The 24,870-nt window shown below is 38.4% G+C and overlaps 2 protein-coding genes and 1 pseudogene across 6 annotated transcripts in view; 2 read left to right on the forward strand and 1 right to left on the reverse strand.

Annotated features, from left to right (window-relative positions):
* The window catches only part of ap3b2 (adaptor related protein complex 3 subunit beta 2), a 53,072-nt gene extending 42,846 nt beyond the window's left edge, over positions 1–10,226 (reverse strand). For 2 of the 3 annotated variants that reach the window (XM_084734632.1, XM_084734631.1), the window contains exon 1: positions 1,418–2,067. In XM_084734632.1, coding sequence (XP_084590758.1) covers positions 1,418–1,704 — 287 coding nt within the window. In that variant the 5' untranslated portion in view covers positions 1,705–2,067. Of the gene's footprint in view, positions 1–1,417; positions 2,068–9,959 lie in introns of those variants that run through there. The other variant, XM_084734633.1, reaches the window with a different exon arrangement.
* A 2,602-nt stretch (positions 10,227–12,828) lies between these two features.
* On the forward strand, positions 12,829–15,097 carry LOC146317031 (E3 ubiquitin-protein ligase TRIM21-like; annotated as a pseudogene). The gene is made up of 2 exons (XR_014771775.1): positions 12,829–12,950; positions 13,429–15,097. The product of XR_014771775.1 is annotated as an E3 ubiquitin-protein ligase TRIM21-like (transcript).
* A 3,317-nt stretch (positions 15,098–18,414) lies between these two features.
* LOC146317032 (E3 ubiquitin-protein ligase TRIM21-like) lies at positions 18,415–23,965 on the forward strand. Of its 2 annotated transcripts, none has more exons than XM_084734636.1 (2): positions 18,415–18,498; positions 20,645–23,965. In XM_084734636.1, exon 2 carries the CDS (start codon positions 20,654–20,656, stop codon positions 22,298–22,300), a length of 1,647 nt encoding a protein of 548 aa, XP_084590762.1. In that variant the 5' UTR covers positions 18,415–18,498; positions 20,645–20,653; the 3' UTR covers positions 22,301–23,965. The 2 variants fall into 2 exon arrangements, with proteins under 2 accessions (XP_084590762.1, XP_084590763.1); XM_084734637.1 differs by having other exon boundaries at positions 18,416–18,498; positions 20,652–23,965.
* The last annotated feature ends 905 nt before the right edge of the window (positions 23,966–24,870 follow it).

Here is a 24,870-nt window from a genome sequence, read left to right on the forward strand (position 1 = left end):
AAATTTTATGCTTTTCATGCAGCTAAATCCTTTTCTTATTTTATATCAACAACTAAATATTTTATTGTAATACATACAGCAGGTTATACAGCAGCACTGTAAAATATATTAAAGTAACAGTATAATACTGTACTTCATTTTGCAGTTTGCTAAAAACTACTGTAGTTAGTTTTACAGTAATTTTATCATGGTGTGAATACAGTAACTGGAGTGATTTACTGTGAATTTGACAACACATTTTGCAGTGAAAGCTGCATGTACAGTATTTGTATGAAAAGGCAAACTGGTGCTCATCTTCCCTCCCCCTCTTTCTGTTCACTTTTCTTTGTGGCTACAGCTTCTTCAAGGCTTCTCCAAAGGTCTGTTACCAGTGGTTTCCATCTTTTCTGACTTGTGATCTCTAAACATGGAGCAAAGTCTATTTCACATGCTGCGTAAGTCTGTGAGTTGCGAGTAACTCAGGTGAAGAATGATGTTCGACATCAGAACGAGAGCTGAAACAAGATTTTATATTTGTCTCTAATTCTAAACTGAATGTCTCTGGGTTTTGGACTATTGGCTGGACAAAATACATTTCGAAATGTGACCTTGGATTCTGGATAGTTTCAGTGTTTTCTGACATTTTACAGATCAAACAACTAGTGGACTACTCGTGTAAATACAAGTAATCTTTAAATTTGTTGCAGCCCTACAGTCTATACACTGTATATACTGCAGTCTATACCCTATATACACTGGTTACACGCTTTATCTTTGGGCTATGAAGTTTTACACTTGTGGTTGCGACCCTTTTGGGTTGTTTGCCCATAAAGTGAAGCATGGCCTACCCCCCCCCCAACCTCTAAATCTTCTGTCTTGAAAGGTAGAATTTGAAAAGTAGGATTTGTCTTTATTGTTCTGCACCAGAAAGCTAGCTGACTGTGAAGCCTCATTCCCACGACATCAATACCAACATTTTGGGTTGGTAAAGTGTCCCGAACACAGCGACATAATGGGAAAATGAGGAAATGCAGGTAGAGTGCAGGGTCTCTGCAGACACAGACAGCACTACCTTTTAAATAACAACTGAAAGGGATGTTCATATGAGTCTGTACATTGATTTTTAGGAAAATCTTGCATATTATACCTTTGAAGTTAAGTGCCGTTGTTGTTTTTGGTAAAGTTTTTGTACTTTTCAATGAGAAAAAACAATGGTTACAAACCTGTTAAATTTTGTGAGATGAGTAAAGTAGTGTTGGTTGCGAGGTAGCAGAGATAAAAGTTGATAAGCAATGTTGGATTGAGTATTTAGGATTCTCTAACCTGAGAGTGAGAGAAGATAGGATTCCTAAAGTTTTGCTAGGAATACCAAACTGGGAAAAATCACATCTTAGACTCAAGATAGGAACTTTCTGTGGATCCTCCTGGATTATCCTACCGCAAAGGTTGAGTTTGCAAACTGCCGCCACCTCCGCCACCTTCCTCCAGTGGTGCGCGCTCCTCCTGGTCTCCACCACCACCACCTCCGCCTCCTCCTCCTGTACCCCCAGATCGGAGGTGGCGCAGCTCGTCGGGCTGCAGGGCGCTGTACCAGGCCTGCTGCCCACTGTCGGGGGTCAGCACGGGGCTCTTGTCCTCCTCCTGGCCCTGGACCTGACTCTGCACCGTCTTCACAATGTTCACCGCATTCACCGGCAGCTGCAGCAGCTTTTGCATGGTGGTCATGTTTGAAAACTTGTTCTGAACTGAAACCTTAGGAACAACCTGTAGAATTTAAGTGTGAAGACTGCAGCAGGATTATCAGTTGGAAGAGTCCATCAAATTATCCAGATCCTCAGATAGTTTTCACACAGACGAGACGAGCAGCATCAGTTAAATTCTGTGTTTTAAAGACTCCTTTCCTCCGAGGTTAAGTATATCCAACATTTCTTGCACGAATGATGCAACAAACCTCTTGAGAAATGCTCCACTGCCTGCTGAAAGACTTCTCCACGGTGGCAAGGTTGATACACTTTGCAGCCTGGGTGCTGTAATCCAAATCCAGCAGTGCTCCAGTGGGCTGTGTGGTTTTTTTCCCCTCTTTCTTCTGTTACTGCTGAGTCTGTACGCATCCAGTGAAGCAGCAGACATCAGCTGCTCAGTAAATGGATGCTCGGCAGAGAGGGGCGTGGAGTTTTGTTCGCCGTGGAGCCTCTCCTCTCGCGACTCCTCCCGCTGCTCATGTGGTTCCTGCTGCTGCACCAGCCTCCCTCTGCCTCCCCGTGCAGATACAATATGTCCACATATCCCAGCTCTCTAACAATGACACAGCCTCTCCCGTCTTTTGCCACGTTATCTCTCCTCCCCCTCCTCCTCTTCATGCTTGTCATCTTTGCTCTGCCTCTTCACATTAACAGCCAGAAATCTCGCTTTCTCTCATTCATGCTCACTCTCACAGCTTTCTTTATCTGCCATCTACAAGCCAACAAACCTTTTCTGATACTCGACAGATGCTTTTAAATATCACTCACTCATTCTGCTCATTATATTTAAAAATTTCCCCGTCTTATTCATTTTTAATATCCTGTGAGGTGCCTTTTTTTTTCTCGTCTTCCATGACTCAGCTTTCTTGGCAGTGTCGTGATGAGGACATCTCTCTTTCTCTCTCCCACTCATTTCTTTTTGGCTCGAACGAAAATAACTGCCTTGAAGCGCAATTCACATATGCTCTTCCTGTGATCTGTAGCAGCTCAGTCAGGATTTGTTGAAATTTGCGAAAGACTAATAAGATTTTTATCCTGTGATGTCACCAAGAAAGACACCCTGGGGCTGCAGCATTTACAGTGAATTACATTGACAGTGATAATCCTGGTATAGAGTGTTTCCTAATGCTGTAAAAACAAATGCAATATTGGATATAAAACAGAGGAAATGTCTTCCTGAAGTTGCTGCACAAAGTATTTTAGATGGTTTAACAAACTTGAGTCTTTGATCTGTTTGCTCTCTATTAAGGTGGAACATGTTTTTTAAGAAATCTAGTCTGAAAAATCTCCATCCAACAGAACAAAAATGAACAACATCACTGTCATTGTTTAAAACATCTGAAGAAGATCCAATTCTGTAAATTTCTTATCAATCTGACTTCAAAAGACTGCTGCTGTCAACTTTTATGTCTGATTTTGGGTGCGGTGCAGCGGTACAAGGTTCTCTAAATTAAGCAGGCTTACAGTAACATGGTATGTTAAAAGGGTATATGAATGCTTTCATGAATTAATAAAGTCTGGCATGTATGTAAGTCCCACGGCTGGATAATTCATATTCATACCCTACTGGGAAATATGCCTTTTATCCTGATGCATATGTTTTTTTCAAATGAGTAGTTTGACATTTTGTAAAAAATATGCTTATTTGCATTCATGGTGAGAGTTATATGAGCACACTCACTCCCCTTTTATGTCTGTCTGCAAAATGAAAGACTACATCCTGCAGCCGGTTAGTTTAGCTTCGCCAGACTGAGGGAAATAGCTGCCCTGGCTCCGTCTAAAGGAAACAAAATCTGCCTACCAACAGCTGTAAATCTCCCTAATTAACATATTACATCTTGTTAGTTTAATCTGTACAAAAAAATAAGTATAAAAATGGTAACTTTTGGTTTTCTGGGTGTCTTATTATCTGCTGGTTGCCTGGCAACATTGCAGTAACAACAATACTTTGACATTTTGGGAAATAAAACATGTTTCACTTTCTTGCTGTGACTTTCTTGCTGACTGTGATGAGAAGATTGATACCAACAGCTGGTTAGCTTAGCTTAGCATAAAGACTGGAAACAGAGGGAAACAGCTAGCCTGGTTCTGCCTTAGGGACACAAATTTGCCTACCAAGAGCTGTAAAGCTCTCTTATTAACACATTATATCTCGTGCAAAAACCAATGCATAGAAAAAAGTTTTGGTTTTCTGGGTGTTCTGTGCAAAACTACTGCTTGGCTTCCTAGAGTCTCTGCTGGTTGCCTGGCAACACGGTAACAACAATAGTTTGACATTTGGGAAATACATTTTCTGTCACTTTCTTGTCTTGACTTAGATGAGAGTATCAATCGGCACAGTCAGTTAGCTTAGCTTAGCATAAAGACAGGAAACGGGACTACACTGGCTTTTAAACCTCGATTTGGGATAAAACAAACAGGATATCTCGAAGCTATCTGTTTCTCCATTTACAGTCTGTTATGCTAAGCTAAACTTATCATCTGACTCTACAAGTACATTTCCCAAAATGTTATTTTTTTCAAATCAAAGTCTTTAAGGGAACAAGAAAGCCCTAAACAATATATGTCGTCTTTGGCATTGCTAAAGATACCATACACCTGACAGGAATTTAAAAGTCACCAAAGAGCCCACTGAATCAACAGCCAAGAAGCGCAACAATCACATGTGAAATCTAAAATTATTCTAGGCAACAAAACAGGACATGCAAGAAATTTTTAAATGATGAAATCTCAGTATCTGGCCATGAACCAAACACCCCTGTTAAACGTGAATCGTCCATTCATGCTGAAGGACAGTAAATACCTCTTAAATGAGGAGGAAATGTGGTTTTCCTCACACACAGAGATTGACATGGCTTGAGGACTGAAGCAACATTTCACATCTGCTGTGTTTCCAAGGAGACGAAAATGAAGGTCGAGTCAGCGCTTTCACGGTTATGTTTACACACAAACCGGTTGATCTACGTCCACTGAAAAGACTCAATAACTTCTGCAAACATACTCACATGTACACTCATACACACACCCAGCACACACTTCAATCAATTAATGAAGGCAAAATTTATTCACAAGTGGTTTAAAACTGATGACTAATGTTTGCCAGACAGCCTTCGTGGCAAATATCCTCCTCCACATCCAAAAGGTCACAGTTCACATCCACAGTTCGTCTATGAACAATGAGCTCCCTCTGCTGGTGAATAATGGTAAAGCTTGTTATAAGAGCATGTTATTAGACATGTCATGTTGGTCTAGTAAATCTAGCAACTCACTTGCCTGATGAACTATTGTGATTATCAATTGATCATAAGTAGTTTTTTGTGCAAAAATGGCAGAAATGCTGTTGTCAGCCTGCCAAATATGGAGATTTCCAACTCTTCTGTGTTTGTTATCATACACTGAATATCTTTGGGTTTTTGGACTGACACTACAACACATTTAAAGACATCACCTTGGACTTTGAAAAACTGGGATGGGATTTTCTAATTGTGTAATTGTCATGTTTAATTCTAGATTAAACATGACAATTAACTTCAGGCTTTGTTGTTATTTGATAACCGTTAAGGAATAAAACTACTCGTACAAGAGCAAGTAATAACTGACACTGGGCGAAAAACGTTGATCCCTGACAGGTGAGACTGATACACACAACTCCAAGAGGCTAAAATGCCCACAAAGTTCACAGAAACAATGAGTGAAGTTGTTTCAAAATAACTTAACAAAGCAAGACTTTACTCCTACAAAACAATTACCAAAAGTTTTAAAGAAGCACTTCATCTTTTAGACTTTATTTGGAAGAATTCATGGATATTATTCTAATGTGAAAAGGATAAATGTCAAGAAAGGATGATCTCTCAGCTAAGCAATAGCTAAGCTGAGATGTCTGTACTGTATATCCAACAGAGAGTGACACATTTAAAGGCCTACAATATAACTCACAGTGCACTGATGAGTCATATGGAAGCATTAGTCAGCATCGCTGTACAACTGACACATTTAACATCAACGGTTTTGTGATATTCTCTTTGTTTATGTGAAATCCAACAACTATTCACACAACCAACGTGTCTGAGAGTAACGAGCAAATATTTAACTGCTGCTTTTTTTGTTTTTAACACTACTGATGATACCTACACACCCACAGCAAACCCACACTGGTGGTTTTACTTATTTCACTTAAAAAACATCCTGTTTCAAGGAAAGCATTTAGAAACATGTCATCTTCATTACATATTCTGCATTCAAGGCAACTCTGAACTCAACAATGGCAGCACCCATGGAGGCACACATTGTAAATCATTCACCATTAACTAAAAGGCAATGTAAAGTATATTTTGACTGTATTTAATGAAAATAATACATACTATCACATACACTCACCGGCTACTTTATTAGGTACACCTTGCTAGTGGTCATAAAGGGATGGACATGGTCAGCAACAATATTCAGGTAGGTTGTGGTGTTTAAGTTGCCAAATTCTGACCCTACCATCTGAATGTCACAGCACGAATTGAGACTCATCAGACCAGGCAACGTTTTTCAAATCTTCCACTGTCCAATTTTGGTGAGCACGTGTGAATTGTAGCCTCAGTTTCCTGTTCTTGGCTGACAGGAGTGTTACCCGGTGTGGTCCTCTGCTGCTGTAGCCTATCTGCTTCAAGGTTTGACATGTTGTGCGTTCAGAGATGGTCTTCTGCATACCTTGGTTGTAACGAGTGGCTATTTGAGTTACAGTTGCCTTTCTATCATCTCGAACCAGTCTGGCTGTTCTCCTCTGACCTCTGGCATCAATAATCGGACTGTTCTCTGTAAACCCTAGAGACGGTTGTGTGTGAGAATCCCAGTAGATCAGCAGTTTCTGAAATGCTCAGACCAGCCAGTCTGGCACCAACAACCAAACCACGTTCAAAGTCACTTAAATCACCTTTCTTCCTCATTCTGATGCTCAGTTTGAACTTCAGCAGCTCGTCTTGACCATGTCTACATGCCTAAATGCATTGAGTTGCTGCCATGTGATTGGCTGATTAGATATTTGCGTTAATGAGCAGTTGAACAGGTGTATCTAATAAAGTGGCTGGTGAGTGTATTTAAACCTGTTCTGCATGCAAACTGATGTCAAAATAACTTGTTATTATGTAGATCATTACAGTAAACAATCTCTTAAAGTCGTCTTTTCTGCACAAAAGTTATTCAGGAAAACATTAAAAATACTACAAAATGTGAAAACTTTAGAAAATTTACTGGCTTTTGCAGATTACTTACTGATGTAGCCAGGACACAGAGAGTAACTTATATTTATGTCACTTGTTTTCATTAAAAACTTTTTAGTTAAAACCAACCACATGAGCTCCTGTGGCAGAAGCTTGGAACATTTGTGCAAGTTAACTTTTGTCTTTTGTTCACATTTTGTGTTGTGCACTTGGAGCGTTTGGAGATCAGAAGTTGGAAATTTCCAACTGGGAAACTCCAACCTCCAACTTTAGAATGCAGTAATATTTCAGAAGGCACAGACATGTTGATTTGTCAAAATTTCTGTTGTAGTTGGTCAGTACCCTTCCCAACACTGCTTATTGCTACAAAAAAATGCAGAAGAAAGTTATGATAAAAGTTACTCAGCAGATAACATAGTAAAATATATACTTGAGTACCAGTAAAAGTACAGACTTGAAAATCTACTCATAAAAGCGCAAGTACCCAAAAAAGCTACTTAACTATAATACTGCCCTACAAAGGAAAAAGGCAGTAACTTCTTGTTTTTTTTGGTCAAAAAAGAGTTATAATCATTTTTTGTGACATTAAAGACAGACTTTGTCATGTGGGTTCATATTTTCTTTCAAATGTGTTGGAGAAAACAGAGGGTCGAAATTACAGTAACTGCAAAAAGCCTTAAAGAAACCAAAGCAAACCACCATATCATATAAAATATCTGCAACAAAATGAAGAAATATGTAACTACGTGCATTATACTACTATAAATAACAATAGTATAGAAAAATATTAAAGTAAGACCGCAGGCTCCTAACTCTCAGACTCACCATGATAACAACTCCCAGGTGGGAAAATGCATAAAAATCAAGCAATCAGTGTAATACTTTTCAATTATTGGAAAAATGTTTGATGGTATTTCATATTTTTTCTGTTGCAGCATATTGCCTTATATATTAAAAATTCCACTTTTATTTTACAGAATATGAATATTAGGTGCTTGGAAAATCCCAAAACCACTGAAATAATTTGATTTTAAACATTACTTGGAACATCACAAGTGTACTGTAATATAAAAAATAAGTGTTGTAAATAAATAATGATAATAACAATAATGTAAAGAATAACAGTAAAAGGTGCAATTTAATTTTACATTATCAGACTGAAGATTTTAATCATTTCTGTCATTATACTGTTTTTTAAAGCTAAAGCGACCAGATAAAATGGACGTTGCTGCCTTTTGACTTGGTGTGACCCAATATTCTTTGGTAAACTCTGCATAGACAAAATACAGGAACTTCCACATAAGGGTCAAAGGTCAAATTAGAGGTCAGGATTAATATGTAGAAAGAATAACCTGATATAAAGCTATAAAACTGCAACATATCCAAATTATCTGCTGGAACTATTTTGGTTCAACAACAAAAAAACTTTAAAGTCATTTTTCTCAGTTCTTGCCTTTTTCTTTGTGGGGCAGAATAATTTGAGTATTATTTGTAATTAGTTACTTCCATCCCTCTGTATTCATGATTCTTACAGGGTCTGTGTTTCTGTTGGATCTTTATCTCTCACCATCTCAACCACTCTGCTGTGTATCAACAAATAATGTTCAGAAACCAGAAAAAGATGATTGCTTTTTTTTGCATAGTGTTCTGATATACTACTTGTATTTTTATATTTGGTATCCTTATACATTACTCTTGTATATTTTTACATTTTAGCATAGTTCGTTCTTGTATATACTTTCTATATTCTCAGATATTCTACGTATATTTATCTTAATATTTATGGATTATGCCAAGGATTTTCTTGTACCGCATACTGAACTGTTTTCATTTTGTTAAATGTGTTTTTCTCCTCTAATGACTAAGTGGGTAAAGGCAAATAATAGAACCACTGGAACAGTCTGGTAAGTTCAGAAAATGGCATCACTTTACTGTAATGCAGACTTCAAAAACCAGGAAAAGACAACACTTATACCTTAATACATACCCGGGCAAAATGTGGCGCGGGGGCCGGATGCAGCCCACTGAAGGTTTTCATGTGGCCTGCAAGGCCATCATGGAAATACCAAAATTTAAAAGTCTTGCTTAAAATTAAACCGTTATCAGATCTTTATTTTGAAAGGGGTCAGTGCTGTGTTCACTGGTAATGATAATAAACTGTATCTTTTATATTAAGCTGTAACTTTATTCACTCAGTGCTGAACATCCATGTTGTTTATGTTGTTCTTTTTCTACTTTTGCTGCTAATAACATTGCAACCTATGTGCAGCTTGCATGGTACACCGTAAAAAACAAAGTTTTGAGTTGAAGTACCCTATATAGAACTCTTCTGAGCTGTTTATCTGTCTTTCTATGTTTACATGCTTCAGTATCCTGGTTCTTAACCTGCTCTTAGTAGCATAATATGCTACCAGGTATCTCAAAATTGGGATAAGGCCTGATCAAGGTTTCTGAAACCACAATATGACGTTTACATGTACAAAACATACCCAGGATCATAATCAGGATACTGGTGTGCACGTAAACGCACCGTGTGTGTGTGTGTGTGTGTGTGAGGCTGCCGCTGTCCAGCAGGGGTGGTGCTGAAACGGTCGGAGCTGCGAGGCCTGACATCCTCTCAGAAAGGCCTTTTCACATCTCACCTCACAGACATGACAACAAAAAACACCCCGAGCCTCGCTGGTTCAAACACACACCAGTGAAGACACGTATATCACAGGCCAACACCGGAAATGGACCGTTATAGATGAGCATGTACGAGCCGCCCGAGCGGCCAAATCACGGTGAGAGATTCACGGACACAGAAAAGACAGACAATCACGGGCCCGATAGCAAACAAAGTTCAGTTTGGAGGCTTTCGGGCGTTAAAAATCTCTTCGTGTGCGTTTTAAAATACAAGAAACAACATCTACACGGCATCTACCCCGCCGTTAGCTGCCCCGGTATCTATCTATTACCCCCCTCCTCCTCAGTACGACAAATAGGATCGGCGTCAAGCGGCACCGCGGCGGGCGGGCAGGTGGCTCCGTACCTTTTGTAGTCGGAGGAGAAAATCCCTCCGCTCGCCGGGTCGTGACCATATTCAGGCTCCCCGACACTGGACGAGCCCCCCTTCTCGTCGTTGAAAGCAGAGCTGGCGGACATGGCCGAGGCTTTCTGGTGTGTGTGTGTGTTTTTTTTTTCCTCTTCTCCCCCTCAGTCACACAGCAGCAGCAGCAGCAGCAGAGATGGAGATTTAGTGCAGAGGGCAGCAGGATATACACGGCTCTTAAAGGCGCACACACACACTCACACACACACACACACACACGGCCGTTATCTCTGGGATGCTCGGTGCAGAGGGGGGAGGATGGCTGGAAGAGCCGACAGGGAGGGATGACGCTATAGTCACGTGATTTTCTTTTCTTTTCTTTTTTTTAAAGATTGTAGTCCTGAAACTGAGATTGTTTTTTAAATGTGCCACTTCACGTTAAGACTACCATAAGAAATTATTTATAAATTGTTTATATTTAGGTTTTAATCAATTTATAAACCATTATCAGCCTAAAAATAAATCGGTACAAATAATGATAATAATAATAATAATAATAATAATAATAATAATAATAATAATAATAATAATGATAGTAATAATAATAATAATGATGATGATGATGATGATGATAATAATAATAATAATAATAATAATAATAATAATAATAATAATAGAGTTGTACATAATAAATATAGTTCAGAGAAATAGCATAAATATATAATAAATATATAAAAACATCAATAGTGAAGTATGATATTAATATGATATGATAGAACAGCATAATAAATATATTAAGATTCAAAGATAGGACTGGGTTTTGCAGTCCCTGAAGATTCAGCACTATATTTACATGAGTGGGGCACGGTAGCAGGCACGGCTCCAGTCTGACTGTTAAGAAGCATAGCCATGTTATTGTATTTGGTATGAAAAGTTATTTATATATATTCTTGGTCACTGCCGTGGGATGGCAGTTTTATGAATTCTTTAAAAAGGGGATGCACAGGATCAGACACAATTTGACGGGCTTTTTGTTCCACCTGTGATTTATATAAACATTCAAATTGTTTCTGTTCTTTACCAGGAATTTTACTGGCCATGCTTGTGACTCTGGACAACCTGTTTTTGTTGCCCATACAACATGCACATGTTAAAAATTAAGACACTTTCAACAAGACTTCTGTAAACAGTCCCCAAAATGTTGTTACATATATCATATGACTTCAGTTTACTGATAAGATACAAGCGCTGCATTGGGTTTTTTTTTAAAAAAAAATACAATCTGTGTTGGCTGTAAAACTTAAAGTGCAATCAAAAAAGGTCCTTTAAATACTTAAACTCCTACACTGCCTCAACAGGCTGCTCATTAATCACAACAGATGGAAAATAATAATATATGTCATACATGACATATATTATTAGATTATAAGATAACTGACTACTGAGTGAGAAGGCATCATGGTACCGGTCTATTTTTAGACATCCCAGACCACCTTCCTCCACTGATGCATATAAATTAGTTTCTTTTTATTGAAACAGGGATTCTTGCTGCCCATGGGAAGATACTCACTGCTCTGTTAAATAGCAAAGAGAAGACGGATGAAAACCCAGAGGTAGCATGTGTGTTATATAATTAAACTGGGGTTCTACAATCATCTTTAAGGTAATTATCCTCCCTATCAACAAGAGACCTAATTTTGACCAGTTGTGTAAATGACCTTCAATTTTTTGGATAAGGGGTATAAAGGTTAGTTTTGTGATCTAAACCATGTTTTGTTAGCTTCTTATGCTGGTACTCCTGCTGCTTCTCCAACTAGAGGTGTGCCTGGAGGTAATACACTGACTACAGTACCTTATACAACCCCACTTCATAAATCTGAGCTATTCCTTTAAAGGAAGTGTTCACCCCAAAATTAAAAACACATTATTTTCCCTCAGGCCTGTAGTGCTATTCAGCCTATCTAAATAGTTTTGGTGTGAGCTGCAGAGTTTTGGAGATATCAGCTGCAGAGACGGGTTCCTTCTCTCCAATATAACACAAGTTAATATGCAGCAGAAATCAGAACATTTGTGAGCAGATGATAACGAGCATCAGGACGAAGAGGAAGAGAGGCATGTTTTTGAATTATGGCTTTTTTGTGGAGCAATGGCTGCCACTTCTGTACAGAGGTGTGTGTGGAGTGATGGGAATGTGATGTGAATGGCTTCACTGAAACAGATTTCATCCTAAACAATAAACAGTAAATTAAATTTACATTGTTTTCATCAACACACAACAGTAAACTAGTCCACACACAAAAACCCCTGTCCATTAACTGTCCACTTTTCTCCTGTTGCTGCAGTGACTGACTGAGACAGAGACACTGTTTGTGTGCAACTCCCATTTCAGTCCACTTGGTGTCACTACCTGCTTTTACAACACATCTAGTTTAACTATAACTCAAATCTAACCACCTCAGCTCTGACTCTCTGCACAGTCTGAGATGTTTTAAGAAATGTCTTAGTTTGTAGAGAAAAAAGAGGGCTTGAAACTTAACTCCATTAAGATTTGACTCAACTTGAACCTCAAAACAAAAAGTTTTGGGTGAAATTACAGATTAAACAGTGAGCTGAACACTGTTAAAGTAGGGAGTTTGATCAAATTATACAGTATTTTCCTGAATATCTCGTACTGCCCTCTTGTATTTTGTTGTCTACTTGCAATAGTGTGGTCTTTTGGCTGCTGTATGTGTCCAATGTAGAAAAGAAACAATGATAAACAAAAAAGTAGCTTGTGCTATGTCAGCGTGCTTCCCAGGGAGGTAATAAACCTCCACTTACATGCACTGAGAGGAGGAGCAACACTGAAAGAGGAGAAATGAAAGTGAAAGTTTGTTCGACTGACAGCAGAGCTGCAGTCGACACAAATCTCTCTGTTTCTCTTCAAAGAAAAATTCAACTGAATCCATCAGGTTTTTCTCAGCAAAACAGCAGAATTTCCACCAAACACTGGTGAGTACACTGCTCTATAAATACAAAATACACTAAATATCTGGGCAAAATTGAGTAAAAACTAGAATCTGACTTTTCACTACCTCTCACTGTGTTTAATGTGAGGCACTAGAGGTTTGTCATTTTCAGTGTAAATGTTGCAAACAGATGTAAAATCAAATCACTGTAGCAGAATCCAGTTAAAATCAGATTCCAGTGTGAACTGGTCACAGTCCTGTTGTCTGAAAGTTACCATGAAGGCCTCTGAAAAATAGCCTTAAAATGTAGCATTGACAGGAAACTGACTCTCATGAGCTTGTACTGAGTTCTCATGGACTCATTTCAAATCTGCCCTGGTCTCCAGCTAAACGAAATCACTAAATAATTGAAAACGACTTCCAGATACTCCAATAAACCTACCTTTATGAACTTTCTCTGTTTAATCAAAGCTTTTTAAATGACTGTTTTTATTTATTATACTTTCACTTTCTGTCCTCAGAGTGTAGATATGTCTGCTGCCAGCTGTCTGCTGACTGAAGATCAGTTTCTGTGCTCCATCTGTCTGGATGTATTCACTGATCCAGTCACCACACCATGTGGACACAACTTCTGTAAAACCTGCATCACTCAACACTGGAATATTAATGTCCAGTGTCAGTGTCCCAACTGTAAAAAGGTTTTTAACACAAGACCTGAGCTACAGGTCAACACTTTCATCTCTGAGATGGCTGCTCAGTTCAGACAGTCAGCTCAACAGAAAGCCAGCAGCAGCAAATCAGAGCAACAAGTTTCCAAACCAGGAGAAGTTCCCTGTGACGTCTGCACTGGAATCAAACTGAAGGCCCTGAAGTCCTGTCTGGTGTGTCTGGTCTCCTACTGTGAGACTCACCTGGAGCCTCATCTGACAATGTCAGGCCTGAAAAGACATCAGCTGATCGACCCTGTGGAGAACCTGGAAGGCAGGATGTGTATGAAGCACGATAAACTGCTGGAGCTGTTCTGTAAGACCGACCAGATGTGTGTCTGCATGCTCTGCACTGTTTTAGACCACAAGACACATGATGTTGTTCCTCTGAAAGAAGAATATGAAGGAAAGAAGGCCGAGCTGGAGAAGACAGACGCTGAAATTCAGCAGATGATCCAGAAGAGACGACTGAAGATTCAGGAGATCAAACACTCAGTGGAGCTCAGTAAGGAAGATGCAGACAGAGAGATAGCAGATGGAGTTCAGGTCTTCACCGCTCTGAAGGAGTCTGTTGAGAGAAGCCAGACCGAGTTCATCGACACGATCAAAGAGAAGCAGAGAAAGACAGAGAAACAGGCTGAAGACTTCATCAAAGAGCTGGAACAGGAAATCTCTGAGCTGAAGAAGAGAAGCACTGAGCTGGAACAGCTCTCACACTCTGAAGACCACCTCCACCTCCTACAAAACTTCCCATCCCTGAACACTGCTGCTCCACCCACCAAGGACTGGACAGAAGTCAGTGTCCGTCCACCTTCATATGAGAGGACTGTGGTGAGAGCTGTGAATCAGCTGGAGGAGACGCTCAGTAAACAGATGAAGAAGCTGTTTGAGGCTGAGCTGAAGAGGGTCCAGCAGTATGCAGTGGATGTGACACTTGATCCTGATACAGCACATCCCTGGCTCATCCTGTCTGATGATGGAAAACAAGTAAGCTGTGGTAATGTCAACAAGAATCTTCCAGACAATCCAGAGAGATTTCATACTTGTCCCAGTGTCTTAACAAAGCAGTCTCCCTTCAGGAAGATTTTACTATGAGGTTCAGGTTAAAGGGAAGACTGACTGGACTCTAGGAGTGGCCAGAGAGTCGATCAACAGGAAGGGAGGAATCAGACTGAGTCCTCAGGATGGTTACTGGACGATATGGTTAAGGAATGAAAATGAGTACAAAGCTCTTGCTGGTCCTGTAGTCCGTCTCTCTCTGAAGTCTCGGCCTGAGAAGGTGGGGGTGTTTGTGGATTATGAGGAGGGTCTGGTTTCCTTTTATGACATTGATGCTGCAGCTCTTATCTACTCCTTTACTGGCTGTTCCTTCACTGAGAAGCTCTACCCATACTTTGGTCCCTTTCTGAACAATGAAGGTAAAAACTCTGCCCCTCTGATCATCTCTCCTGTCAATCACACTGAGTAGAACAAGTTGATTTTCTACAGAAAGATTTACTATAATTCAGTGCAGTAAATGCAGTTTTTGGTATTGTGATTAATACATTATTTTCCCTTTTTCTCTGTCATTGTTTTTGTTTGATGTGTCACCTTTATTGTTGCAGAATTTGACACCTAATTTAATCTAATAACTGCATCAATCATCAGAAAACAATGTAATGAGACCTAAAAAACACTTCTATGTTCATTAATTGTTTGGCTGCCAAAATCCAAACCTTTTTATTTTCTAATCTATAAGAAATGTTGCATACAGACACAAATTACTGAAGAGCAGTTAATAAAAAAAACATTTATTTTTTCTTTAATTTTCTTTCTTTTTTTTCTGATTCAGTTGTTTTATTATTGATTAATATCAATGCTGAAAAAACATCTAATAGTGTTTCTGATGACCAACAAATCCTGTAACTAGAAGCTCATCAGATGTTCTGAGATGTGACTGAGCTGAGAAGTTACTCAGTCTCATGTACAGTAAGATAGTTAGTAGTGTCAGATGATGTTGTGTTATTTATGGTTTGAGTTGTGTTTGAGCAGCTGATATGAAAACTGAACCAGTTCTTCTAGTTTGTAGAGAATAATTGACATCTGAGGACGCCCTCTAGTGGAGTTCATAACAAACTGCAGCCTGTGGACACATGAGGACATGCTCTGAGGGGAAAATTGTACTTTTTTTTTACTCCATTACATCTGTCTAACAGCTGGATTCACTAGATACTTTGTAGATTCACATTTTATATTCAAGAGGAAATGAACTCATATCTCTGTTGTTGCACATTTCTTTAATTTAAAACAGCTGCATTTTATGTAACTGCAGCTGCATTGTTTCATAAACTGAAAATAATTTCAAACTTTAAAGTGGCCTTCATTTAATCCATCATTTCATTTGATGACACGACCCCCAAAAAAACTGGAGATGCAAAAGTTACAATCAGCAGCAACAATATGATTCATTTAAATTTCTCAACAGTATGAAAAAGTACTCAGATCTACAGCCGCCGGAAACAGCTCCAACTTTAGCCTCAGTAATTTTCCCACTGTGAACGAGACACAACAAATACTGAGAAAAAATGTATAAAAAATGTGTAATGTGTCTGTAGTGTTATTTCATAGATTAATGCAGGAGTATACAAGGCTTAAACTATGAGTTGAACCAGGACATTTAAGTAGCTTTTATGAATGTGGTTTAAAGTTTTCTTAGTAAGTCAGAGACTGTGGAGTCCGTAGTAATGAAAGCAACTAATGGTACTTACAAAAACCTGAAATGAAACAGAAAACTCCATGACAGGTGTGAATCACGAGACAAAACAATGACAGAGGCAAAAAGAATTACTTCAAAAAACTTTAGTAAGTATGAAAAAACTAAAGTAGAACTAATTGTTTCAAACCATCCAACTACTGAAATTAAAAAATGCATTTTTGCTTTTATTTAGATCAGCGCTGCACAAAATAAAGCCCACAGGCCAGAAAAGGCCTCACATGAGGTTGGATTTGGCCCAACAGATGTTTCTAAAATAAATTAAGTTTCTTTAAAAATTATAATATAAATGGTTTTTGATGCTTTTTTATTTTTGTGAGGTAAAATGCACCATGGTAGTTCATTTGGTAGAGCATGTGTGCCATGTACTAAGGCTGTAGTCAGTGCACATAATACTCATGTGTTACATCAATAGAGGAACAACAAGTTGATTTTCTACAGGAATGTCATTTGTTTTTTATGTTCCTCCTTTTTTTTGCCAATGCTCTTTATTTCAATCCTGTTAATTATGTCCCATTGATTTTCACACTGATTGTTATGATCAAATGTAGTCCAGTTTCTAATAACTGCACAACCTGCGTTCAAGACTCTTCAATCATAAAAACAATGTACTTAAAAATATAACAAGTGTTTGCACTTAAATATCTGTGTGTCAAATTTAAAAGATTTAATTGTCTAATCTTTGCACATATAAGCACAAATTGCTGAAGAACATTTAATAAATTAAACAAGTCATTTTTCTGTCCTTTTCTCTATAAATAAACAAAGGGGTTGAGCCTGATTCAGTCAGTTTGTTTTTTTTATTGTTATTCAGTCAGTTATTCTACTTTTGAATAAAAACTGGCTGCTGAATTGTTTCTGCTAATGAGCTGCTTCATCACGACAATTAACCACAAACAATGAACAGTGAATTAGAGCAATAAACTGCAACATCAAATAGGAAATGTTCTGTTTTCATGGACAGACAACAATAAAACAAAAACTGTCCATTAAACAGACAGTTCAGATTATTTGCAGTGAGGTTGTGTGTGAAACTTATCAATTGTCAGGACTGACTGTTTTTCCCATTTCAGTCCACTTGGTGTCACTGCTGACCTTTAAAACACATGTAGTTTATCTGTAATTCAAATCTCAACACCTCAGCTCTGATTCTCTGTCCAGTCTGACATGTTTTTTTTGCATGTTTTAAGAAATGTGTCTTAGTTAATAGAGAAAAAAGAGGATTTGAGTCTTAACTCCTTTAAGATTTGGCTCAACTTGAGCTTTAAAACAAAATGTTTTGAGTGAAATTACAGACTAAACAGTGTTTGTGTGATTGTAGGACTGTAAAAGCAGAGAATTTGATCAAATTATACAGTATTTTCCTGAATATCTTGTACTGACCTCTTCTATTTTGTTGTCTACTTGTACTGGTGTAAGATGAGATTTATTTTGTGAGGATATATTCAGCAGATTCTCTTATTTTTCACTGTTCATTATTTTGTGTCCACATAATTTGATTAATTGCAATTACAGTTGTATTCTGCTGTTAAAGTTTAATCTGGACCTATATAATGTGGCGCACCTTATGTGCAGGTGATACGAGTTGTGATCAAGATTGGCGGAGTGATATATCAGATGTGAAATGTCACTTTTGTTGTCAGTAATCAGTTGTCCTACGTTCCTTCAGACATTAAAATGGATCAAGTGAAAACAGTCGAAGCTCTCCTTGTGCTCTTCTTCACCCACAGCCCTTCAATAGTTTAATTAAGTAATAAGTAAGGTAACAGTTAAAACACACAAAGTACCCTGTATTACACTAGTATGATCTTTTGGCTGCTGTATACAGTCACTGTAGAAAAGAAACAAGGATAAACAAAAACTAGGTTGTGTTATGTCAGTGTGTTTCCTAATAAGACAAATCTCCACTGACAGCTGCACTGAGAGGAGCAACACTGAAAGAGGAGAAGCCTGAATGTCACATGTCCTGAAATGAAACTGAAAGTTTGTTTGACCGACAGCAGAGCTGCAGTCGACACGAGTCTCTCTGTTTCTCTTCAAAAATAAATAAATAAATAAATAAAAATAAAAAAAAAATTCAGCTGAATCCATCAGGTTTTTCTCAACAGAACAGCAGAATCTGCTAAACACTGGTGAGTAACCCTCACTGCCCTGCAAAGATAAAATACACTAAATATTTGGGCAAAATTGAGTAAAAACTAGAATCTGAGTTTTCACTACCTCTCACTCTCTTTAATGTGAGGCCTTAGAGGCGTGTCATTTTCAGTGTAAATGTTGCAAACAGATGTAAAATGAAATCACAGAGTACAATCCTGTTAAAATGTGACCAGTATCAGATTCCAGTGTGAACTGGTCTCAGTCCTGTTGTCTGAAAGTTACCATGAAGGCCTCTGAAGTCAGTGTTTATAGTTTCATTTATGAGCTGATGTGCAGTGAAGTCAGCAACTTTGTGAGCAGATGACAACAAGGATGAAGAAGAGGAGAAAAAAGGGAACATTTTTAATTATGTCTTTCTGTGGAACAATGGCTGCCACTTCTGTACTGAGGTGTGTGTGGAGGGGTGGGATTGTGACGTGACTGGTTTCACAGAAACTGATTTCATCCATAATATCAGGATGTCAAGAGCTGCTTGTAACTACATCTGTCAGCAGCTCACATGAATGACAGTATGACTGAGGCCATGTTGCCAAAAATCAGACTTGTATCTGATTTATGATCTCAGATGAAAATGACCCAAATCAGAAGCAAAAAGGTCAGTTTCCATGTGATTTGTGATTTTACGCTGTCATGAAAAAAAGATTTGAGTCACAAATGAGCAAAATAAAAATCATATTTGGGCCATTTTTTACCTGAATTGTGAAAGTGAACGCTCTAAATGTCCTTTGGATTATCCTACAACGTCTGATGTTACCTGACAATCTCTTTTAATGTCTATAAAAGGCATCTGTGTTTTACAGACAGGAAGTTACACTCAGGGCCGTCGCCAGGGCAGATTTTTAACTGAGGTCCACTGGTTATCGTAGAGGTTATGGAGAGCAATAGTTACAGTTTCCTTCAGTCCAGAGGAGAACCTCACATCTTTCCTTCGTCACATTTAATGTGTCTGATTCTCTGCTTTCTGTATCATCATCTTTGTCTCTACGTCCTGTCTGACACTCAAGGTCTTTGGACAGAGAAGGAGATTTTTCAGAATCTTTCAAAAGAAAAAAGACACTTCAACTTCTTTAGTTTCAAAAAATCCACAAAACCATAAATGGACGATTGAAAAATAGTCTTAAAACGTGGCATTGACAGGAAACTGACTCTCATGAGCTTGTACTGAGTTCTCATGGACTCATTTCAAATCTGCCCTGGTCTCCAGCTAAACCAGGGGTGTCAAACTCAATCACAGAAGGGGACAAAATTTAAAACACAGTCTAAGTCGTGGGCCAAACAGGATTAACATTTATTGAACAGTCTAAAACTGACTATGTTTTATTCAGAAATATGAATTTGAACAGCCAGACTGCAACAACTTTTTCCTCAATAAAATAAACAAGATTTAAAATATTTTTTTCTGCAACAGTAACAAAGGAAAACAAGAATGTTTCAACTCAGAATATTTAAGATCACATATGAAGCTCACATATCCGGGTGGGAGTTACATTTGAAAATGCTTGCTTTTTGACACAAGATATTGCACACTTTAATCATGCAAAACCTCAAAGACTCTGCATTTGGCATAAAAATATGCTCATATAATAATATTAATAATATTATTAATATTAATAAACCCATCAGCCCATCAGGTACAGATGAGCATATTGACCTTTTTTTTGTTTCCGGTGGAGCTGCAGCTCCATCAGGACTCTCTCATCTCCCTCCTCATGTACTTCTGTTTCTTTGCACTGAGTCAGTTGCCTAAACAGACAAACCTGTTTACATTGTCATTTGACAGAAACTCGCGTCTTTGCGACTGCGAGATTATTCATTTCTCGAATTGCGTGGCAGCTGTCGCAGTGCATTTTGGGATTTGTAGTATGAGTGGTGGGAGTGCTATTTACCGACAGGCCATTCATGATATACACATGAAATTATCTCATGGCCCGTATATAATTGAGTCGCGAGCCAGATGTGGCCTACAGGCCTTGAGTTTGACACGTGTTTAGTGATTTAGTTTAGCTGCTAAACTAAATCACTAAATACTCCAATAAACATACCTTTATGAACTTTCTATGTCTAATCAAGACTTTTCAAATGACTTTTTTTTGTTATTCTTGTTTCACTTTTTGTCCTCAGAGTGTAGATATGTCTGCTGCCAGCTGTCTGCTGACTGAAGATCAGTTTCTGTGCTCCATCTGTCTGGATGTCTTCACTGATCCAGTCACCACACCATGTGGACACAACTTCTGTAAAACCTGCATCACTGAACACTGGAATATTAAAGTCCTGTGTCAGTGTCCAAACTGTAATAAGGTTTTCAACACAAGACCTGAGGTGCAGGTCAACACTTTCATCTCTGACATGGCTGCTCAGTTCAGACAGTCAGCTCAACAGAAAGCCAGCAGCAGCAGATCAGAGCAACAAGTTTCCAAAGCAGGAGAAGTTCCCTGTGACGTCTGCACTGGAACGAAACTGAAGGCCCTGAAGTCCTGTCTGGTGTGTCTGGTCTCCTACTGTGAGACTCACCTGGAGCCTCATCTGACAAAGTCAGGCCTGAAAAAACATCAGCTGATCGACCCTGTGGAAAACCTGGAAGACAAGATGTGTATGAACCACGATAAACTGCTGGAGTTGTTCTGTAAGACCGACCAGATGTGTGTCTGCATGCTCTGCACTGTTTTAGACCACAAGAGACATGATATTGTTCCTCTGAAAGAAGAATATGAAGGAAAGAAGGCTGAGCTGGAGAAGACAGACGCTGAAATTCAGCAGATGATCCAGAAGAGACGACTGAAGATTCAGGAGATCAAACACTCAGTGGAGCTCAGTAAGGAAGATGCAGACAGAGAGATAGCAGATGGAGTTCAGGTCTTCACCGCTCTGAAGGAGTCTGTTGAGAGAAGCCAGACCGAGTTCATCGACACGATCAAAGAGAAGCAGAGAAAGACAGAGAAACAGGCTGAAGACTTCATCAAACAGCTGGAACAGGAAATCTCTGAGCTGAAGAAGAGAAGCACTGAGCTGGAACAGCTCTCACACTCTGAAGACCACCTCCATCTCCTCCAAAACTTCCCATCCCTGAACACTGCTCCCCTCACCAAGGACTGGACAGAAGTCAGTGTCCGTCCACCTTCATATGAGGAGACTGTGGTGAGAGCTGTGAATCAGCTGGAGGAGACGCTCAGTAAACAGATGAAGAAGCTGCTCACTGAGGCTGAGCTGAAGAGGGTCCAGCAGTATGCAGTGGATGTGACACTTGATCCTGATACAGCACAGCCCTGGCTCATCCTGTCTGTTGATGGAAAACAAGTTAAACATGGAGATGAATGGAAGAATCTCCCAGACAATCCAGAGAGATTCGATTATTGTCCCTCTGTCTTAGCAAAGCAGAGTTTCTCTTCAGGAAGATTTTATTACGAGGTTCAGGTTAAAGGGAAGACTGACTGGGTTTTCGGAGTGGCCAGAGAGTCAATCAACAGGAAGGGATACATCACACTGAGTCCTCAGAATGGTTACTGGACGATATGGTTGAGGAATGAAAATGAGTATGAAGCTCTTGCTGACCCTCAAGTCCATCTCTCTCTGAAGTCTCAGCCTGAGAAGGTGGGGGTGTTTGTGGATTATGAGGAGGGTCTGGTTTCCTTTTATGACATTGATGCTGCAGCTCTTATCTACTCCTTTACTGGCTGCTCCTTCACTGAGAAACTCTACCCATACTTTTGTCCTTGTTCTAATCATGGTGGTAAAAACTCTGCCCCTCTGATCATCTCTCCTGTCAGTCTCACTGAGTAGAACAACAAGTTGATTTTCTACAGAAAGATTTACTATAATTCAGTGCAGTAAATGCAGTTTTTGGTATTGTGATCAATATATTATTTTCCCTTTTTCTCTGTCAGTGTTTTTGTTTGATGTGTCACCTTTATTGTTGCAGAATTTAACATCTAATTTAATCTAATAACTGCATCAATCATCAGAAAACAATGTAATGAGTGTTTCTGATGACCAAAAAATCCTGTGACTATAAGCACATCAGATGTTCTCAGATGTGACTGGGCTGAGAAGTTACTCAGTCTCATGTACAGTAAGATAGTTAGTAGTGTCAGATGATGTTGTGTTATTTATGGTTTGAGTTGTGTTTGAGTAGCTGATATGAAAACTGAACCAGTTCTTCTAATTTGTGGAGAATAAGTGACATCTGAGGACGCCCTCTAGTGGTGTTCATAACAAACTGCAGCCTGTGGACACATGAGGACATGCTCTGAAGGGAAAATTGTACTTTTTTTACTCCACTACATCTGTCTAACAGCTGGATTCACTAGATACTTTGTAGATTCACATTTTATATTCAAGAGGAAATGAACTCATATCACTGTTGTTGCACATTCTTTTAATTTAAAACAGCTGCATTTTTACATAATCTGAAAATAATTTCAAACTTTAAAGTAGCCTTCATTTAATCCAAAAACTGGAGATGCAAGACTTACAATCAGCAGCAACAATATGATTCATTTAAATTTCTCAACAGTATGAAAAAGTACTCAGATCTACAGCTGCCGGAAACAGCTCCAACTTTAGCCTCAGTAATTTTCCCACTGTGAACGAGACACAACAAATACTGAGAAAAAATGTATAAAAAATGTATAATGTGTCTGTAGTGTTATTTCACAGATTAATGCAGGAGTATACAAGGCTTAAACTATGAGTTGAACCAGGACATTTAAGTAGCTTTTATGAATGTGGTTTAAAGTTTCCTTAGTAAGTCAGAGACTGTGGAGTCCTGTAGTAATGAAAGCAACTAATGGTACTTACAAAAACCTGAAATGAAACAGAAAACTCCATGACAGGTGTGAATCATGAGATAAAACAATGACAGAGGCAAAAAGAATTTGTTCAAAAAACTTTAGTAAGTATGAAAAAACTAAAGTAGAACTAATTGTTTCAAACCATCCAACTACTGAAATTAAAAAATGCATTTTTGCTTTTATTTAGATCAGCGCTGCACAAAATAAAGCCCACAGGCCAAAAAAGGCCTGACATGAGGTTGGATTTGGCCCAACAGATGTTTCTAAAATAAATTAAGTTTCTTTAAAAATTATAATATAAATGGTTGTTGATGCTTTTTTATTTTTGTGAGGTAAAATGCACCATGGTAGTTCATTTGGTAGAGCATGTGTGCCATGTACTAATGCTGTAGTCAGTGCACATAATACTCATGTGTTACATCAATGGAAGAACAAGTTGATTTTCTACAGGAATGTCATTTGGTTTTTATGTTCCTCCTTTTTTTGCCAATGCTCTTTATTTCAATCCTGTTAATTATGTTCCATTGATTTTCACACTGATTGTTATGATCAAATGTAGTCCAGTTTCTAATAACTGCACAACCTGTGTTCAAGACTCTTCAATCATAAAAACAATGTACTTAAAAATATAATAAGTGTTTGCACTTTTCTTAAATATCTGTGTCAAATTTAAAATATATCTAATTGTCTAATCTTTGCACATATAAGCACAAATTGCTGAAGAACATTTTATAAATTAAACAAGTCATTTTTCTGTCCTTGTCTCTATAAATAAACAAAGGGGTTGAGCCTGATTGAGTCATTTTGTTTTTTATTGTTATTCAGTCAGTTATTCTCCTTTTGAATAAAAACTGGCTGCTGAATTGTGTCTGCTAATGAGCTGCTTCATCACGACAATTAACCACAAACAATGAACAGTGAATTAGAGCAATAAACTGCACATCAAATAGGAAATGTTCTGTTTTCATGAACAGACAACAATAAACCAAAAACTGTCTATTAAACAGACAGTTCAGATTATTTGCAGTGAGGTTGTGTGTGAAACTTATCAATTGTCAGGACTGACTGTTTTTCCCATTTCAGTCCACTTGGTGTCACTGCTGACCTTTAAAACACATGTAGTTTATCTGTAATTCAAATCTCAACACCTCAGCTCTGATTCTCTGTCCAGTCTGACATGTTTTTTTTTTGCATGTTTTAAGAAATGTGTCTTAGTTAATAGAGAAAAAAGAGGATTTGAGTCTTAACTCCTTTAAGATTTAGCTCAACTTGAGCTTTGTTTTGAGTGAAATAACAGACTAAACAGTGTTTGTGTGATTGTAGGACTGTAAAAGCAGAGAGTTTGATCAAAGTATACTGTATTTTCCTGAATATCTTGTACTGACCTCTTCTATTTTGTTGTCTACTTGTACTAGTATGATCTTTTGGCTGCTGTATACAGTCACTGTAGAAAAGAAACAAGGATAAACAAAAACTAGGTTGTGTTATGTCAGTGTGTTTTCTAATAAGACAAATCTCCACTGACAGCTGCACTGAGAGGAGCAACACTGAAAGAGGAGA

The sequence above is a fragment of the Lutjanus erythropterus genome, chromosome 13 (assembly GCF_056507025.1).
Source record: "Lutjanus erythropterus isolate fLutEry1 chromosome 13, fLutEry1.hap2, whole genome shotgun sequence".
Lineage (NCBI taxonomy): Eukaryota > Metazoa > Chordata > Actinopteri > Lutjaniformes > Lutjanidae > Lutjanus > Lutjanus erythropterus.

Bases quoted from the DNA above. Each gene is read 5' to 3' on its own strand.
- LOC146317032 (XM_084734636.1), top strand. From the start codon at position 20,654: ATGTCTGCTGCCAGCTGTCTGCTGACTGAAGATCAGTTTCTGTGCTCC.